The sequence below is a fragment of the Gorilla gorilla genome, chromosome 11 (assembly GCF_029281585.2).
Source record: "Gorilla gorilla gorilla isolate KB3781 chromosome 11, NHGRI_mGorGor1-v2.1_pri, whole genome shotgun sequence".
Lineage (NCBI taxonomy): Eukaryota > Metazoa > Chordata > Mammalia > Primates > Hominidae > Gorilla > Gorilla gorilla.
Window position 1 is genome coordinate 43,044,106 of NC_073235.2, and position 21,587 is coordinate 43,065,692.

At 33.9% G+C, this 21,587-nt stretch overlaps 1 protein-coding gene across 2 annotated transcripts in view; it reads right to left on the reverse strand.

The window, feature by feature from the left end:
* Positions 1-21,587, reverse strand: part of LRP1B (LDL receptor related protein 1B) — a 1,892,531-nt gene that overhangs the window by 269,764 nt on the left and 1,601,180 nt on the right. For both annotated transcript variants that reach the window (XM_031008804.3, XM_055380092.2), the window contains exons 50-54: positions 14,986-15,108; positions 12,751-12,870; positions 8,038-8,166; positions 4,917-5,039; positions 1,079-1,219 (exon numbers count right to left, since the gene is read on the reverse strand). In XM_031008804.3, coding sequence (XP_030864664.2) covers positions 1,079-1,219; positions 4,917-5,039; positions 8,038-8,166; positions 12,751-12,870; positions 14,986-15,108 — 636 coding nt within the window. The remainder of the gene's footprint in view (positions 1-1,078; positions 1,220-4,916; positions 5,040-8,037; positions 8,167-12,750; positions 12,871-14,985; positions 15,109-21,587) is intronic.

The window sequence follows — 21,587 nt, forward strand, 5'->3', positions numbered from 1 at the left end:
AAAATAAAACAAATGGAACATAAAGGGCATGCCATTGTTTTACACTACAGTTGTTGAAAACATTCACAAATATCATTAACTCGTGTGTCAAAAATCATAAGTTTATATAAAATCTTTTACATATTCAGTATAATATCTTATACATAAAGTTCAGAAAACCAAGGGCAAACTGTACTTTCATGTTCAATACTTATTGCAAATATAGCTTGATCATGAAAATTAATTACCAAAATAAACATCCATAGTAAAATTAATGAACTATTTCTGCCTCCTCTATTTTGTGAAGAATGAGTTCAAAAGCGTAATGATAGTTTGACAATTCCCTCAAGCCATAGGTCTCTGAGAAATTATATGTCACTAAAAACTAAGAATCTAGAATAGGTAGATATTCCTAAATTCTTTTCTTCCTGGAAATATAACACTGACATTTTGAAGTCAGGGTATAAAACAGATATCAGTGGTGAATAATAGCTGTTCCAAACACAGCTATGGAAAATAGCTGGATGACTTGAACAATACTCATCATCATACATTCTAAAAGAAAGCCCATTATCATGTAAAGTCCATGAGAAAAAAATTATTTGAGTATATTCTGTAATATATGATTATATATTTAGCATTTGGAATACAGAAGTGATAAACAGACCAAGTTTTTAATATATGCATATTCAAATGATACGCAATTTGTTTCATCTTGCCTAATTATGAATAATACAGACTACTTCACAGTAAATTTTAACTTTTTTTGCATTTGAATTTTCAAATAGGCCAATACAGTGAAATTATTCTCATATAAAATAATATATGAAGATATAATGAATTTTTGGCAGTGGGGAAGACAGGATGGTGAATTCAGCAGTGCCACTGCCTCAAATCTTTATATTTTTGGCACAGACTTAAATTTCCAAAACTAGCTTCCCACATAGTCAATTACTAGTACCCTGCATGGTGCCACTAGAAACATCACATGCTTAATAATTTGCATTTTCTCTCATTGAATACTATACTAGACAGAAAATCACAATTTTTCCATTGAAAACACGTTAGAGTAAACGCGGTATTGTATATATTTCTGTACCTGCACTTTTACACTTTGGGTTTAAAGGTGCTTCATCAGAATGGTCAGGACAGTCAAAGTCTCCATCACACTGCCATTGAGTATTTAGAAGACACCGCCCATCAGCACAACTAAATTCTTCTGTACCACACTGTCGGTATCCTAGAGACGCAGAAAAAACATTTGACTAATACACATAACAAATACTAATTGAAACGTCATCTCCTCAATGTACACTACACCTGATTAATGTGGATTACTCATGTCTCCCATGAGAAATATTTCTCATTTCTTTCTGTAACAGTGGTTATAGTTGCAAGAGATGTTTGTGGTTTGGAAGTAGGAATATGGTCCAAAAACTCAAGTTGGAAACAAACATTCTTATTATTTCAAGGTGAAGAAATAAGAAAGTGACCCTTGACTATACCATTTCTCTTCACCTATTATCTAGATCATAATATCTCTTAGAATGGAAAATGAAAATGAAAGCTATTAGAATTAGCTTGGTTAGATATAGTACCAGAACATATGGATAAACTGATTCTGAGCTATAACGATAATTCTCAGAAGCTCTGATATCATGTTTATGTTTAGAAAGCAGCACTCAAAGTGTAAAAACATTGTTAAAATGAGAAAAATTTAAAAGTCAATTTTAGAGCAATAAGCACAAAAACTATTATAATTATCCTACATCTTGATTGTTAGAGTCACTAAAAACTTTATTCAAATTACAGAAAAAACATCATTTGGTAAAAGTTCATATCTATGCCTATTTGTAAGTACAACTTATTTGATTTTCAACACTGTTTTATAAGATTTTTTTCTAAGTTTGTCAACAATAAAAACAGTTATTCCTAGTAGAACTTTCTGATAAATCTGGGTAAATGTTCTGTTTTAAGTGGGGGGGGGGTAAGATTTTTATGGCTTAAGAAATAAACACAATTCCAACAGAAAATATACTCAGTAATGAATATTTAATTTAAATTATTATCATATTGGAATGGTTAAACTAGATAGTTCTAAAATAGCCTTAGCTACCCTAGTATTTCTTCGCTCTCTCTCCTCCTTCACTAGTTCCTTCTTCTCATTTAACAAATACAGTGAAGTCTTATCCAGTCTAATAATAAATAAATAAATAATAAATAAAAATCTATACACCTCTTATCAGCACATATCTTGTCTCTTTATTGCCCAATCTGGCTTCCACTTACTTGCCTGCAGTTCATCTCTAATCAATCAACATTTCATTTCTGTGACCTCTATCTTCTGAAACTCCTCTTAGAGATAACAAACACCAAGTGCCAAGTGTCAAATTCTGGATCTCGGCCTCCTATTTACTTCACCTTTTAGCAACATTTTGTGTTTCTGACCACACTACCTTAGAAAGAGTTTCCTGACTTAATAATATTCACAGTCTACCTTCCTGGACTTCTTTCCAACTTTGATCTTGCTGTTCCCTTCTTTTCCTTCTGTATGAAATCCTCTCCTGTTTCATTCTAAAATATTGCCAGTAAAGCCCTAACTTCAATCTTCAGTATTTTCCTGCCAGCTTTACGCTGATGGGCAGAAAATTAATATTACCTATCCTCGTTGTTCTTCTGATCTATAATTAAATTATCACACACTCACTATATAGCTTTATGTGATTGTCTGATTAATACCTCATATTCAAAAGATCCACAATAAAGTCTTTATTACATCTCACATCTTATCGACAAAATTAACCCTTAACCTCTTGTATCCCAACGTTCATTAACAGCAGCACCAATCACCAAGTCATCCAAGCTAGAAATTCCCTTTTATCCTCCACGTCCTACTGTAAATGAAGTCTGACACATTCTGTACCTTCCACTCCACCATTCCCAACCTGGTTCAAAACCATGTCATTAATCATCAGAACTATCACAATAACCCCCTAACTAGTTTATTTCCCTCTATGGCTCCTTTGCTCCATGGCAGTATTTCTCCCATGCTGGTGAAAAAATATGGTTCCAAAACAAAAATGTGACTGTAACATTTCATTCTCTTATTTCAAAATGTACACTGGCCTCTGAGAGACAAAATAATTAAATACAAATTCTCTAACACTTTATTTCAGCCTTTTTCAAATCTAACTTCAACTTTTTAAATGTCCGCTTACCTAACGGAAGACTAATTGTTATTCCTCGAACATCTCAATTTACAGTCTTTGTAAACACATATAGAATGTACTGTTCCTGAAACTGCTCTAAGAACTTTACAAATATAAATTCATTTAATTCTCTGAACAGTCCTAACATTTAAGTCTTTTTATTAAACATATTTTACAGATGGAAAACTGAGGCCCAGGGAAGTGAAGTGACCTTTTCAAGGTCACATAGCTAGTAAACAGAAGATCCAGGACTTGAACCCAGGCTTTCCAGCTCTGGAGTTCATGCTATTAACCACCACACCATGCTCTCTAGCATTACACAGGATTTCCTCTTACTAACATTCCCTGCTTCTATTCTTCAGTGCCTACCTCAAGAACGATTCTTCTCAGCTCTGATCTCATTGTGATTCTTGTTTCTATTTGACATAATATGTTATTGTACTATATTGAATTTCTGTTTTTTCCATTCATCTGTGCCTTTTCCAAGTGGGGCCTCTCTGTCTCATTCATCTCTGTATCAACCAAATATAATGTCTAGCAGAGGGGAGATATTCAATCAGATATAACTCTGCTTCAGATTTATATCTTGTGTTATGATGTAGCCTTTAAAATATCACATCAAATGTATGACTTCATGCTGAAATAATCATAAAAACTGATATCCACTAATTTCAGTGAGATTCATATCAAAGGCCAAGGCTATAGATGCTGCACAGGGAGGACAAAGGCAGGCACTAAATCTGTTGCCTTCTATGAGCATATATAAAGTTCACAGCTTTTCATTACATATATTTATTCTTGTCTATGCATTCAAATATTTTACGAAAACATTAAGTTCACATTACAGTTAAACTTCAACTGAGCATTGTTAATATATTGATGCTATCATTAAAGTTGTAGGTTGTATAGATATTATATATAACAGAAAAATATATGTAAAGGCAATATATATTTCATGATAATAATATTAAATTTTATCAAATCATTGAATACATCAAAAGATAAAGGGTAGAAAAATATTAAGTATCCGGCTTTTCTGATAATTCTGAATTATGTTTTTTTTTACTCAAATATTTGATTTGGCTATACAACTGAACAAGCCAGCCATATACTGTCTTCAAATTTCAAGTATTTCAAAATACATTAAAGACATTTTTTATTTTTATTTTTATTTATTTATTTATGTATTTATTTTGAGATGGAGTCTCACTCTGTCACCCAGGCTGGAGTGCAGTGGCATGATCTCGGCTCACTGTGCCCTTTACTTCCTGGGTACAAGCAATTCTCCTGCCTCCGCCTCCCGAGTAGCTGGGATTACAGGCATGGCCACCATGCCTGACTAATTTTTATATTTTTAGTAGAGATGGGATTTCCCCATGTTGGCCAGGCTGGTCTCAAACTCCTGACCTCAGGTGATCCACCCGCCTCAGCCTCCTGAAGTGCTAGGACTACAGTCATGAGCCACCGCACCCAGCCCAAAGACATTTTTCTAAACATTTTCCAATATTACTGATGCAAATATACTGCAAACAGGTATGATTTCCAAATAAATGTATTATACTAGAGCTTAAATAAGTTATATGTGCTGTGATTGTGTATTACTGAATTCACTGGCTGCTGATGACACTAAGAAATGTGTTGTTTGTTGCTTTAGTTATTTATTTACATACTAGTTTTGAAAGACTCTTAGCCTAGGAATCTCCTTCATGAAGTTTTAGATGTACTTACCACAGTGTGGTGACTCATCAGAGCCATCTCCGCAGTCGTCATCATGGTCACAAACAAATTGCTTGGGAATGCATACTTTATTATGGCACATGAAAGCATTTTCATCACATGTATTATTGGGAGCTAAGAAAGGCATCACAAAAAATAAAGTTAGATGAGCACATATGTTATCTTCCTCCATATTAGGAGCTTGGGGAATATATAAAATCATATCTGATAATTCATAGTTACTGAGAAAAAGAAAACTTTGCATAATATTCAATACATCAGATAAGCTAATAATTGCATATGTATTTATATTAGAATGTCTGAATATAAATACACATAATTCAAGGATTTAGTATTCATGAATTCAACTATTCCAGAGTGACCCTGAATTCAAGCCATGTAGCGATTTTAAATTTGCTGAAGGATGAATTCAAATGTTCACATGTTAGAAAAAATATCTCAGCTAATAATATTCTAGGCTTTTTTCCTTTACTTATGCCTACAGTAATGCTGGTAAAGTAATAAAAATGTTGATTCCTTGTGAAAAATAGACTGGTAAAGAGCAATGCTAATGTTCATAAAGGAAGTGAAAAGAAAACTAAGAAGGTTTAGAATGTTATTGTCTTTAAAAAAATAAAATAAAACTTTTTGGTGACTTCGAGTGGGGTGTCCAATTAGGTAAAGGTAAGATCTTTGATGTCATCAGCCCCGCCGTAAGTACCACACAAATGAAATGGAATATTGACCCTTTAGGAATATTGATCCATGAAAGCAATGTTCCAACAAGTGAAAAAAATGGTTGATCCAAGTGATCAAAATTTCAGCAAAAATTCAAAAGAACATAACTAGTGCAGAGAAAGAAAAAATTAATACCATACACATAGAATCATAAGAGGTTTGCAAGACTCATTTAAATATTTTCAGTAATGTTTGCTTATATTTAAAAGGTAAATGCTATGTAGGACTCAAGGTTTGGGGTATTGCAAATAGCAATAATCTGCTATATGCTATTGTAGAATGCTGGAAAGAGAAAGGCTTTGCAGAAAGTGGCTGTGGCACTTATATTTGTATTCTTAAGGAAGCAATTTACCTTCTTGGTGCATCTGTTTCTTTATCTGTTTAATGGGGATAATAAAATGTATCTGATAAATTTCTTATAAGGGCTAGATAATGTATGTGAAGCAGATTTGGCTCATTTTAAGTATTTAATAAATGTCTAGGTGCTCTTTAAACTCCTATTTATATAATAATTATTTTTGGCAGATTCCTCAAAACAGTTCACTACAATATTGTGGGAATTCAATAATGCAAATAACAGCAACAATTACAATAATTGATATGTAATGGGTACTTGAAAAACTTAGGTGCCTTCTATTTCCCAATTCCATGTCTTAATAAGCACTTTTCTCTACATGAAACACCTTTCTCTTTCTTTGTCCCTCAAGACTCAGATAATATTATCACTTTTTCTTGAAATCATTTCATGAGGCATTTTACATATTAGTAGGATATTTTACATAATATTTCTTTGTGATTGACATAGTATATTTTATATACATCACTTTAACACTTAAGATACAGGTATTATCATTATTCTTTCACATTGCCTATAGCCCCCTCTCCCCAGACTGCCCCAGGCTCCATGAACAAATAAATCTCTCCCTTTATCTCAGAAATTATTGACATAGTGTAGGTAACACATAAGGGTTTTTAAAATATAATAAGGCATAATTTACTTTTAACAAAGATTTTTTTTAAAGCTGTATAGAAGCCACATAGAAGTAGCATGAATAATTGCCTGTTGTAATCAGAGTAAAACTCTGATTTTACTAACTCCTCTTAACTTTGAACTGTATGCCAGCTTGGATAACTCAGGTGAATTACACCAATTCCGATACATGGATTAATCTTTAAAACACTGAGCAACAGTGACTTATTTGGCTTTAACACTTTCAGATCACTTGAGTACAATTTGCTGCATTTTAACAGAATGTACTTAATAGTACCCTTGTGGTACAGAAGTGTTAATATGCCTCCCAGAGTGTTAACTTGCTACAATAGCAACAGCATACTGGGACCATCTGGATCCCTGAATTGATGCCTAATCCTTTATTATGTAGCCCTCAGTGGCCTCATTGACCTTTACAGACACACATATCAGTTTCAAGATCAAAGTGAATTATTCTACAACAATAGTATGAGTTCTGTGCAAATAGGTCTGCCTCGAAGTTTTCTTTTTTCTTTTCTGCTTTAACTATTCCTCACGTACATACCCCTGCACACACACACACACACACAAACACACACACACACACAGACACTTATATTATGGCTTCAAATACAATGCTTTAAAGATGTGAAGGCAGGCCATTGGAGAGATGACTGGCAGAACTCATTTTAACAAGCGGAGTTTGCAGCATTATTTCTGACAAATTGCTCAGCCCAACGCATCCCCTATGTGACCTTGGGATCTGCATTCAAATATTCAGTCCCTTTATCCTCCTGATCATGCAAAGGAATTCATCTAAATTTTTACTGTTGAGCAATGCCCTGAAAATTTCCTGAGGTGACTTAGAGTCAGAAACTTGGTAAATTGTCTGACCTCCAAAGGTGCTCCTCTGATCCCTCAGCTTCATTCGGCTATATCCATACTATTTTTACATGACCCAAGGGTTAATACCCTAGCCATAGGACTAATAGGTGTTTACTGACCTCCTGATCAGTAGTTATTTAGGATCAGAGAAGTCATTCACAGAGTTTCTGTAATAGACAATCTAAAAGCCTTCAGAAGGATGGTGGTGGACGACGCAAAAGAGAAAGTACCAAACCTACTGCACTCATACACATAAAGTGCAGTTACATTAGCTGAGAAGTGAAATGATAAATCTGTGTTTATCAAAGTGGTTTTAAAATGGGTAATCCGACTGTGCATGTTTGAAACATTGAACAGTAGTTAAAGAGGTTGCAGAACTACTGTGATAACATCATCCCACCTGATTAAGTCCAATACTACCTATGGGCCCAGGAAGTAGGAAAGCAATGGGAAATGTGCTATGGCAAATACTACAAAAACAAATAACCAAGGATGCTGCAACAGTTTTCTTTGACATGCAGCCCTGGCCAGTGTTCATACCGCAGCCTGCTGTGGAAAGCTCATCGCTTCCATTTGGACAGTCCCTTTCACCATCACAAAGCCAATGTCGGGGCACGCAGGCATGAGAGCCCTGGCAGCTGAACATGTCAGCAGCACAGGTTACGGCACCTGAAACACAAAAACATAATGCCATTAAGATTACTCTGTGTCCACTGGACAATGTCTACCATTTACATTTTCTACAGTAAGGGGGGAAGCAGAAGAATGTTGCTTATAAGGAGGCGATTGTAGTTATTGGGAATCATTAAACATCATTCTTCCCCTGTAGTTGTCCACACATTTTTATCTAAGAAGGCATTCTTTCCTAGCTATAATTGTTATATTTCTTAAAGCTACATGGTAGAAAATAATGTACTTTATCCTTGTAAAATGTGGCAAAGCATAGTAATGTCATAGAATTGTGAATACACTGAGATAACATTTCTAAAGGACTGAACTAGAAAAATAATAGTAATTGAAATAATGCCATTTTTATTGCTTAATATGTGCTAAGCACTTAACATATTAACCATTTATTCCTTACAATAAGCCCAACCCACAGAACTATTATCAGTATCATTTTAAAGAAAAGAAAACTGAGGCTCGGGGAAGTTGAAAAGCTTGCAGAAAGTCACAAGTTGCACACAATTCTGCATGCTGAAATGGGAGTCCTCTGGATCCTAGGCACCCTCTGAATCCTAAGCACCATCTTTTAATCACTCATGTCATTACTATTACTCTCCATCTTGTAGTACCAAAAAGTATAAATACATGCACGTTCCATTTTTTTCATGCATAATAATTAGAATCTACCTTTGCTCTATCACTGCAATGTTTCTTTAGTTGCATGATAATGTCTTTCAAAAAAATGCTTGTTGACTTGGACTTTTAAGTACAAAGGGTTCCTCTTTCCTTCCCGTTATGATCATAGGGTAGCCATATGTCAAATGGCCCTCCCTCATGATATTTTCCTAGTCCCTGTGCAGTTATATACAATGAATGTTTTGAATGTTTTGTTTGTTTGTTTATAAAAAGTACCTGAGTGAATCAGTAACATGACCCTAAATCTCTTTTTTTTAAAATTTTACTTTCTTATGACCCAAAGTTGCCCAGAATTGATGCTAAAAAAGAAATTTGTTGAATTGTTGAAAATAGTATATTATCTCCAGGAAGAAAATATAAGTGACTAGATGAAAAATATTTGTTTCTAACGATTGAAAGCAGTAGACAATGTGTTTTAATTGGATTATCATTTATCCTCTTACTTTTCAGCCAGAGTTGTTAGGAGCAGAAAATTCTTTTTGAAGTAATGTTTTCAATATGGTAAGCAGTGGGGTATCAAAATACAATCCTCTAAGGGTCTTTTTTTTTTTTTTTTTAATGAGACGGAGTCTCGCTCTGTCGCCCAGGCTGGAGTGCGGTGGCGCGGTCTTGGCTCACGGCAAGCTCCGCCTCCTGGGTTCACGCCATTCTCCGGCCTCAGCCTCCGGATTAGCTGGGACTACAGGCTCCCGCCTCCACGCCCGGCTAATTTTTTGTATTTTTAGTAGAGACAGGGTTTCACCGTGTTAGCCAAGATGGTCTGGATCTCCTGACCTCGTGATCCGCCCGACTCGGTCTCCCAAAGTGCCGGGATTACGGGCGTGAGCCACCGCGCCCAGCCCCTCTAGGGGTCTTTTGCAACATAAACATACCTGTCCTTGACATATACCTTAGCCTGGAGGAAAGGATGAAGAGTGGATGTTGACAAATCCCCCCGTAATCTAGACTTGCTTATTTAACTGAGGATCTATTTAATAGAATGGAGTTTAACATGTTATGTAATACTGGAAGAAGTTAGAAAATAATCTATTAAATAAATGTACTTTCATTTAAAAATTAGTTTGTTTGCTAACTAGTATGTCTTCAGTACTTTCTATAATAAAATTCTCTTTCCACAGAAAATATTTTTATATTATTCCTCCTTATCTATCCTTTTTAAGCTTGCCATGAAACCATAAAGTGTCCTTTTTATTATTATATTCTCAATTCAATGCTTTGTATAACATTTTTACTTTTTAGCTTGAGATGTTTCTAACTGTATTTTTTTCTCTTAAGGAAGTTTTGATAAATGTAAAATTTCTTGTCTACTGCCATATTATCACTTTATTTTGTTCTCAAGGCAGTCATAATAGAAAGAGCCCCGATTTGGCAGTGGAGAAATCTAATTCTGTATGACCTTGATGAAGACTAGTGTCTGAATTACCCTATCTTTAAAATGATGGGTATGACTAGATCATTACTGAGATATCTCCAGCTATAAAATGGCATAAGGCTCTTTGCAGCTAATTTTCTGGCTCCCTTGATAGAATTCAACAGATTTTGTGTTAAGAACATGCCAAAACATCATAGTCAATTGGGAAGAAAATGGGCCAAAGAAGAAATTCATGACTTTATTTCATAGTTGCCACTGCCATCTGGAGATATACTGCCTTTCTCAGGGAAAAGAATCCCTAGAGAGAAGAAAGACAAGTTGATAAATTCCACTAGATCCATCTTGCACACCAACTCGGATAATAATATTTAATTGATAAGAGTCACTAGCCTATTAATATTTCGGAACCTGAATTCTGCTCATACCTCTGTCATAGTTAATTATCTGAGTGACCTCAGGAAAATTTATTAATTTCTGTGAGTTTCTCGTTTTTCATCTGTCAAAAGATGGAAATAAACTAGACCATGGTTTTCAAAATGGGACTCTTAATATTTCAAATCAGAATCACTATGTGCATATCAATAAAGAATGTATTTACATCCTGCATCAGAATATTTTGAATTGGAAATTGTTAAACAACATTTTTAACACACTTCTGAGAATGATCTTTTGTACTCCAAAGGTTGAAAACAAGTGAGACGAATTATTTATAAAGTTATTTTCCTGTTCTAAAATATGAGGTTCAGTTCACTGACTGATGATTGGTCTAAAGCAGTATTTTCTTTATGTGTCTCAAGCTTGGTAGTTAGTACATAAAATACAGCTCATAATTAAAGTAAATAAGCTTAGCATTTTGATTGCAGGTAAACATGTCCATTTTCTTATTAGTCTTTAATAAAAAAGCATTATTAGGACACCGACAATACTTCGACAAAGAAAGGAGGCAGGAGAAATAAAATCAGAAAAACCTCATAAATATAGTGTACATTGGTTATGTTAGATGATCATATTAGGTATATAGGTATATAAGTCCAAATCTTTTTGTATCCAATTAATAGGTAAGGAATAACAAAATAAGGAATAAAATGAAGTGGTCTATGATCACACAGCTTGAAAATGCAGATGTGGGAGAAGTCAAGTCTACATGACTTTAGAGACTTTGCCCCTATAATACTCTGTCCACTTAGAAAGCACAGTGTTATCAATGGGGCCATTTAGTGTAGAGTTTAACAAAAGTCAAAAGTAAGATAATTTTAGAGATTGAAACAGTGCTCATCCTATTGTAAATAGGTAATTCTTTTATTAAATTTATTTTAAAAAGTAATAGCAAAGAGAAGCAAACAGTCATCTAATTGATTACTGACTTTTTTCTTTCACAGCTTTTTGATAGTGATCTTTCTATATTTGTCTGTTGTATAACTGTAAATGGTTTCAGCTGTGTAAATAAAAAGTAGATTTTGAGTGACTTAAATACAAGAAAGTAAATTGCCTACTTTCAAGAATATCTCCAATTTCATATTATTTACAGAGAACTTCAGTTTAGCCTGAATACTATAAAATACTACCTTTCTCTGTATGTTTGTGACAGAAATAGCAGTCCACAACCCCTGAAATTTAAAAGAGGTGTTAAGTATACTAAAATCTATACATACACCTTATTCTATGACTTGGGTCGTTCTCTCCCTAAAAGAGGATGATAACAGCTGCCACCAAAGGCTGATGTAATGAGTAAAGAATATATAGCTACAGGTACAAATGCATATACAGAAACAGATTAGATAGACAACCAATAGACATCTATAAAAATAGTGAAATTCTTGGCCGGTAAGAACAAATTTTAACGACTAGCTTGTTTCCTTCTTTTACCCGTTAGGAAATTCAGTGAATAATTCTATTTAACTATTTGTTAAATATTTGTGAATATTAAAAAGCAATTACACTGGGCTTGTAGTTGACATACAGTAGTTAAGTATAGATATGTGACACTAATACCTCTAATCTTATAAAGCTACATTCTAAAGTGTATTTTAATATCATATAAAAAGCCACTTTCCTTTACTTCTTATTTAAAACAATTCAGCAATAAGGATGAAAATAACACACACATATGCACATAAACAGTACGTGCGGCTTCTGGCAGTATAAATTAGTATACTAATTTTGGAGGGTAACTTGGTGGTACATAGGCAGCATAATGAAAAATAACTTTGATTATTTGACCCTGTAATCTCAATCATTGATATTTGCTTCAAAGAAGTCACCGAAAGCTAGAAATAAAATGTACAAATACATTTGTTGTGGCAATATTAAGGAAAAATACCAAATATTGAATAACAGCTTTATATATAAAAATAATAGAATAATGGATTGTCATGAAAATAATAAAAACATCTACCTAGAAAGGTACACACAAATTTTATGTTAATTTTAATAAATTAGCAAATCTCGTGTATGCTATAAAATGATAGAGCATATATAACGCTTAAAAACTGATTGAGGACAGAAGATACACAACTTACCACAAATGCTATCACTTTCATCTAACCCATCCCCACAATCATCTTCTCCATCACAAATCCAATGCTTAGAAATACATTTTTGTGCAGAACAAGCAAATTGGTTCCAAGAGCAAGAAGAATCTAGAAAACAAACAAAAGGAAAAAAAAAATAGTTTGAGACCGTCTTACAACAGATCCGACAGTGAGAAGATTCTTTCTTAGACTTTGCTAAAATCAACAATCCTATAATAAAAGAAGCCAACTTCTTCTTTTCTATGACAATTCTATAAAATTTTGGCATCAGCTTGCATATTCCCTCTGTGTTTCCAGGTGATACAACCATGATTTGTTCAACATGATTCTTATAAGGCTTGCCTTTGAGGTAGTCCTAATGCGGTCACTCTACTCCAGGTATATTTGTCTGTTATTATTATTTTTTGAATGTGTAATGCATAGATATAAAATATATATTTTTGGTATAGTCTAGTCATACTTTTTAACTTTAAATCTATCTTTGAGCCAAGAGAAAACACTTACATCCTAAGTAAGGTAACAATATGGTGGACTAATCAGCAGATATGTTTGTTTTTAAAGGTGGGTGACTAAGGAGGTTATAGCTTGAAGACAACCTGACAGTTTTGTATGTAGCAACTGTGCTGATGTTTTTGTGTTGCTTCCTTGGAAACACTTGGGTTTGTTATACCTGACTAATAACACCTAAATTAATTGGCATAGTGGCTGGCTTTTTTATTATTAGATTATATTTTTATAATAATAACACACTCCATTTATTTCCAAAGCCAATTTTGTTATTGCTCTCCTCCATTCCCAGCCTCCCCTTCTACCCAGTATATTTGTCACTAGAAAATATTCAAAAGTAAAATCCTTCTAAATTAAGGTGTTCAAAATATAAACTCTTGTAAAAATAGCAATTCTGTTTTTGATTTCATAAACAATTGCAAAACTTTGCATTTTCATTTAAAATGCTTAATTAGATGACCTGTGAAACAGAGAACATTAGAAAACTGGAGTTTGGAAAAAATAAAATTAAAGAAGATATGATCAGATAATGGCCACTGTTCAGAAATTATGAATCCACATACAGTATTTTGGAAGTTCTCTGCTAGTCTTGTTCAAAATCTGGCTCTAATGTAAAGATATATGGCATCTTAGTAAAACAAAATGCACCTTCACATTTCATGATGACATTTACTTTTAGGAGAGTTTGACATTTCACAGAAAATCCATTTTTAATCTTTTTTCTACTCTATCTATTCACCACAGTGTATGTTATTTGTGCTAAATGTAAATAGTGAATATATACCTTGTTGTCCTATTGGAAATTTCTCTGATTTGCAAATCACAAAATCCATAAATTTTAGAAAATAAATGTAAAAATGCTTTCTTACTTTGACAATGTAACATGAAATAAAGTGTACACACACAGAAATTAGGAGGTAGAAGATGAAAGGCAAAAGTTTAAAGAAATAGAAGTTTATGTACATTATTGAAAGCTATACATGTAATTAGTACAAAATTTCAGGATAATAATATTCAGTCAGCTCTCCACATCTGTGCCTTTAATATCCATGGATTCAACAAACTACACATCAGAAGTATTTGCAAAAATAAAATTAAATAATAACAATACAAGAATAAAATGTAATACAAATAAAAACAATACAATGAAACAATAATTAACATAATATTTACATTGTATTAGGCATTATAAGTAATCAAGAAGTTATTTAACATGTACAGGAGGATGTGCATAGGTTATATGCAACTACTAGGCTGCTTTATATAAGGGACTTGAGCATCCATGGATTTTGGTGTCCACAGGGTGTTAGACCCAATCCCCCATGCAGATACCAATAATAGGTGGGGGAAATATAACAAGTAGCGTGTGTCTAATCCTTATTTTTTATAGCAGAAAGCAAATACATTAGGTACCACCTAAAGTTAATAAATTAAGAAAAGATATAACTTTATTATATCTGTATTATAAACTGATGGAAGTAATTATTCAACAAAAACAGAGGTTAAAAGAAAAGTCTAGGACCAAAGAGTGTTAGTCTTCATTATAAGCTCTTTTGTTTTAATTTTAATCTTTACCATTTTTGTATTATTTAATAAAAATGAAAATTAATGTTAAAATCAGCTGACAGTATTTTGTATAAAATCCCTACATAAGAGAATACCAACATACAAGTAATAGTAAGGTTAACAAAAACTAATCTAAATACAATGTCTCACCACAGTGGAATTCATCACGTCCATCCTCACAATCTTTCTGACCATCGCATATCCAGGTATTCAAAATGCATCTTCCACTAGGACAACTAAAATAATTTTCTTCACATTTGTGTTTGTTTTGAACTGTGATAAAATATAGAATGTAATGTCAAACAATTTCATTTTAGACTTCTGAAATATAGGTAGATAAATCATTAATACTCCCTAAACTGAAAGAGATAAATAACAAGTAAACTTAAAAATAGCTAAGATTTTCTCCTAAAGAATGTCAAGGTTATGAAAATAAAGGAAAGATTCAGAAACTGTCCCAGAACAGAGACCCAGAAGACATGATAATCAAATCCAATCCAGGATTGAGTCCTAGAACAGAAAGATTATAGTAATGTAAAATTGGTTTAAATTATAACAGAGTAGCACTTAGTTAATAAACATAAAATAAAGTTAAAAAATAGATATGACTCTAAATTGAGTGAGCCTAAGTCCAAAGAATAATATTTGGGTAGAAAATACTCTTAATTCCATATTCATAGCACAAAATAATAAAATTAATACATTGGTGTCTCTTTGCTGGAAAAGTGTGAATCTAGTGTTTCTGTGGCCCTCTATTTGGAGTATTCCTTAACAGGATTTAAACAATTATTCTGTATTTTAAGGAAGAATAAACGAGTTACACTGGCAAATCAAAAATTATTATACCTTTCAGAATTATCATAAAAAAGTACCTGTATGTAAAATTATTTTGTAAATTATATATATTTTTTAAATTATGGAGTATTATCATTATTTTAACCTTCAAGAGTACATATAGAATACTATATTTATCTTTTTTTGTTGTTGTTGTTGTTGAGATGGAGTTTCACTCTGTCACCCAGACTGGAGTGCAGTGGCACAATCTTGGCTCACTACAAACTCCACATCCCAGGTTCAAGTGATTCTCCTGCCTCAGACTCCTGAATAGCTAGGACTACAGGCTTGTGCCACCATGCCCGGCTAATTTTTGTATTTTTAATAGAGACGAGGTTTTACCATACTGGTCAGGCTGGTCTTGAACTTTTGACGTCATGATCCTCCCACCTCGGCCTCCCAAAGTGCTGGGATTACAGGTGTGAGCCACTGTGCCCAGCCTATATTTATCTTTTAACTGGGTGCCATCTGTTCCATTGCTCCTTCAGGTTTACATGATTTTAGATGTTTGATCTATAGCCAAGCAGGAAGTAAACCCTAGTGTATATATCCCAATCACACTATAATGGTCTATTATGACTGTTTTAAGATAACAAAAATTGTAGGCATTTTATTTTTTATATGTTGACTTTGTAGATGTAATTAAAGATGAAAATATATTTTTTGAGTGAATTCAGCATGAAACCAAAACATTTTAGGATGCTTAGGATGTTTCCTGGATCTAATCTAAAGTATTTAGGCTGACCCATTGCTGGCTTCCTGTCTGTCTGTCCACCTGCCTCATAAGCCTGCATGCATGTCCCTTTCTTTCTTACCAAATATAAAAGTTGTGATTCTCTATTAGTGTTGAAAGTTAATTTTAAGATAACTTATTAATACTAGAAAGAGATGGAGATCACAAAAAAGAAAATTAAAAAATTAGTTTAATTAATATCTATCATATGCTGACCTCAAGATAATTTCGAAATTAACTACAGTCATACTGAGGTAAAGAATATGTTGTTGTAAACAGAAAATTAAGAATCTTGGCACCAGTTTCGTGGAGCAGTGGTTTGTAGTTCGCCTTGAAGAGGTCCTTCACATCCCTTGTAAGTTGGATTCCTAGGTATTTTATTCTCTTTGTAACAACTGTGAATGGGAGTTCACTCATGATTTGGCTCTCTGTCTGTTATTGGTGTATAAGAATGCTTGTGATTTCTGCACATTGATTTTGTATCCTGAGACTTTGCTTGAAGTTGCTTATCAGCTTAAGGAGATTTTGGGCTGAGACAATGGGGTTTTCTAAATATACAATCATGTCATCTGCAAACACGGACAATTTGACTTCCTCTTTTCCTAATTTCTTTCCTTTATTTCTTTCTCTTGCCTGATTGCCCTGGCCAGAAATAAAAGAGGACACAAGTAAATAGAAGAACAGTCCATGCTTATGCATAGGAAGAATAAATATCATAAAACTGGCCATACTGCCCAAGGTAATTTATAGATGCAATGCCATCCCCATCAAGCTACCAATGACTTTCTTCACAGAATTGGAAAAAACTACTTTAAAGTTCATATGGAACCAAAATAGAGCCCACATTGCCAAGACAATCCTAAGCAAAAAGAACAAAGCTGGAAGCATCACACTACCTGACTTCAAACTATACTACAAGGCCACAGTAACCAAAACAGCATGATACTGGTAACAAAACAGAGATATAGACCAATGGAACAGAACAGAGGCCTCAGAAATAACACTACACATCTACAACCATCTGATCTTTGACAAACTTAACAAAAACAAGAAATGGGGAAAGGATTCTCTATTTAATAAATGGTGCTGGGAAAATTGGCTAGCCATATGTGGAAAGCTGAAACTGGATCGCTTCCTTACACCTTATACAAAAATTAATTCAAGATGGATTAAAGACTTAAATGTTAGACCTAAAACCATTAAAACCCTAGAAGAAAACCTCGGCAATACCATTCAGGACATAGGCATCGGCAAGGACTTCATGACTAAAACACCAAAAGCAATGGCAACAAAAGCCAAAATAGACAAATGGGATCTAATAAAACTAAAGAGATTCTGCACAGCAGAAGAAACTACCATCAGAGTGAACAGGCAACCTACAGAATGGGAGAAAATGTTTGCAATCTACCCATCTGACAAAGGGCTAATATCCAGAATCTACAAAGAACTCAAACAAATTTACAAGAAAAAATCAAACAACCCCATCAAAAAGTGGACAAAGGATATAAACAGACACTTCTCAAAGGAAGACATTTATGCAGCCAACAGACACGTGAAAAAAATGCTCATCATCCACTGGTCATCAGAGAAATGCAAATCAAAACCACAATGAGATACCATCTCACACCAGTTAGAATGGCGATCATTAAAAAGTCAGGAAACAACAGGTGCTGGAGAGGATGTGGAGAAATAGAAATGCTTTTACACTGTTGTTGGGAGTGTTCAACCATTGTGGAAGACAGTGTGACGATTCCTCAAGGATCCAGAACTAGAAATACCGTTTGACCTAGTGATCCTATTACTGGGTATATACCCAAAGGATTATAAATCATGCTACTATAAAGACACATGCACATGTATGTTTATTGTGGCACTATTCACAATAGCAAAGACTTGTAACCAACCCAAATGTCCATCAATGATAGACTGGATTAAGAAAATGTGGCACATATACACCATGGAATACTATGCAACCATAGAAAAGGATGAGTTCATGTCCTTTGTAAGGACATGGATGAAGCTGGAAACCATCATTCTGAGCAAACTATCACAAGGATAGAAAACCAAACACCACATGTTCTCACTCATAGGTGGAAACTGAACAATGGGAACACTTGGACACAGGGCAGGGAACATCACACACTGGGGTCTGTTGTGGGGTTGGGGGATGAGGGAGGAATAGCATTAGGAGAAATGCCTAATGTAGATGGCGAGTTGATGGGTGCAGCACACCAACATGGCACATGTATACATATGTAAAAAGCCTGCACATTGTGCACATGTACCCTAGAACTTAAAGTGTAATTTTTTTTGGTGCCAGTTTCATGAGTCTAAAGTAATAAGTGTCTATATTTCTTTTAAATACTTTATATAATTAATTTTTTTTAATGGGAAAGACCTGCAGTGAGCTACAGTCAAATGCTCTAGAATTTAGGACATGCATAGCAAGAACACTCAACAAAACCCAAAAGAAGTTTGAAATCTAACACTAAGAAAACAGAAAAAAAAAAAAAAGAGAAAAAAGAAAATTCAGGATTTGAAAGACAACATAGCAGGATTAAGAAAGAACTAAACAGAACTTTTGGAATTAAAAAAAATCACTGCAGAATTTCAAAATACAATTGAAAGCCTTCACAATAGATTAGACCAAGCAGAAGAAAGAATTCCAAAGCTTTGAGACTGGTCCTTCATATTAATTTTTTTTCAAAAATAAAAAAGAATTTTAGAAAATGAACAAAGCTTTTGAGAAATATAGGATCAACAAAAGTGATAAAATCTATGACTTATTGAGATTCATGAGAAAGAAGAGAAAGTATACAACTTAGAAAACATATTTGATTGTATAATTCATGAAAATATCCCCAATCTTGCTAGAGAAATCAACAGACAGATTCAAGATAGCCAGAGATCTCCTGCAAGATACTGAACAAGACAATCATCCCCAAGGCACAGCACATGTTCATTGGGCTATCCAACATCAACACAAAAGAAGTTCGAAAGCAGCTACAAAAATGGGCCACATCACCCGTAAAGTGAAACCTAGCAGACTAACAACAGACTTCTCAGCAGAAACCTTAAAATCTAGAAGAGATCGGGGACCTATTTTTAGCATTCTTAAGGAAAATAAATGCCAGTTAAGAATTTTATATTCCACCACACTAACCTCCATAGATAAAGGAGAAATAAAGTCTTTCCCAGACAAGCAATTGTTAAAGGACTAGATCACCACCAGATCAGTACTAGAAGAGAGCCTAAGGGGGTTCCTTGAATGGAAATGGAAGAATGATACTACCACAAAAGAACACATAAGCACACAGCCCATGAACCCTATAAAGCAACTACACAAATGACATTAAAAATCACCTAGCCAACAACACTACAACAAGAACAAAATCTCACATATTAATATTAACCTTGAATGTAAATGGCCTTAAAAGACATAGAGTTGTAAACGATAAAAAAGCAAAACCTATCCTTCTGCCATCTTCAAGAGACCTATCTGACGTAATGACACCCATAGGCTCAAAGAAAAGGATGGAGAAAGATCTATCATGCAAATGGAAAACAAAAAAAGAGCAGTATTTGCTATTCGTATATCAGACAAAATAGACTTTAAAACAACAACAGTAGAAAAAAATAAAGAAGAGCACCTAGATTCATAAAACTAGTACTTCTAGACCTACAAAACAACTTGATAGCCACAATAACAGTAGCAGAATTCAACACCCCAGTGACATCATTCGGTCAATGAGGCAGAAAACTAACAAGGAAATTCTGAATGTAATTCAACACTTGACCAATTGGACCTAATAGACATCCACAAAACACTCCAGACTACCGTAGCATATACATTCTTCTCATCTGTACACAAAATATACTCTAAAGTTAACCACATGTGCGGTCATAAAACAAGTCTCAATAAATTTTTTAAAAATACCAAATTCTCAGGCCTCAGTGAAATAAAAATAGAAAAAGTAGAAATCAATAACCAGAGGAATACTCAAAAGCACACAATATGGAAACTAAAACTTGCTCCGAATGAATTTTTGGTAAACAATGAAATTAAAGCAGATAACAAATGATTATTTGAAATAAATGAAAGCAGAGACACAACATACCAAAATCTCTGAGATGTGGCAAAAACAGTATTAAAAGGAAGGTTTATAGTACTAAATGTCCACATCAAGAAGATAGAAAGAGCTCAAATAACAATCTGACTGCACCTAAACGAACCAAGGAAAGAAAAAAACTAATCCCAGAGTCAACAGAAGAAAAAAACTAAAATCAGAGCAGAAGAAAATAAAATGAGACCCCCAAAACTATGCAAGGATCAATGAAATGAAACACTGGTTCTTTTAAAGGATAGACAATGTTGATGGACCGCTTGCTAGATTAACAAAAAAAAAAAAGAGATAAGTCTAAAACAAGCACAATCAGAAATGACAAAGGCAACATAACAACTGATCCCACAAAATATCATCAGAAACTATTGTGAACATACTCTAAAATCTAGAGAAAATGAATAAATTTCTGGAAAGGCACAATCTCCCAAAATTGAGTAAGGAAGACATTGAAAACGTGAATAGATCAATGAGTTCTAAAACTGAATCCATAATAAAAAATATACAAATAAAAAAAACCCTGGAACAGATATATTCACAGCCAAATTCTACCAGATGTACAAAGAAGAGATGATACCAATGCTGCTGAAACTGTTCCAAATAATTAAGGAGGTGAGATTTCTCCCTAACTCATTCTATGAAATCAGGATCATCCTAACACCAAAATCTGACAAAGATACAACAACTACCACAGCAAAACTACAGACCAATATCCCTAATGAACATAGGAACAAAAACCTTTAACAAAATACTAGCAAACCAAATCCTGTGTCACATCAAAAATCGAATTCACAATGGGCAAGTAGGCTTTATTCCTGGGATTCCAGGTCGGTGCAACATATGCAAATCAATAAGTATGATTCACTACATAAACAGAATTAGGAACAAAACCCATGTGATCATCTCAATAGACACAGAAAAAGCATTCAATAAAATCCAATATCGCTCCATGATAACAATCCTCGACAGACTAGTCATGGAAAGAACAATAAGAGCCATCTGTGACAAGCCCAAAGCCAACCTCAAATTGAAGGTGCAAAAGCTGGAATCATTCATTGCCCCTG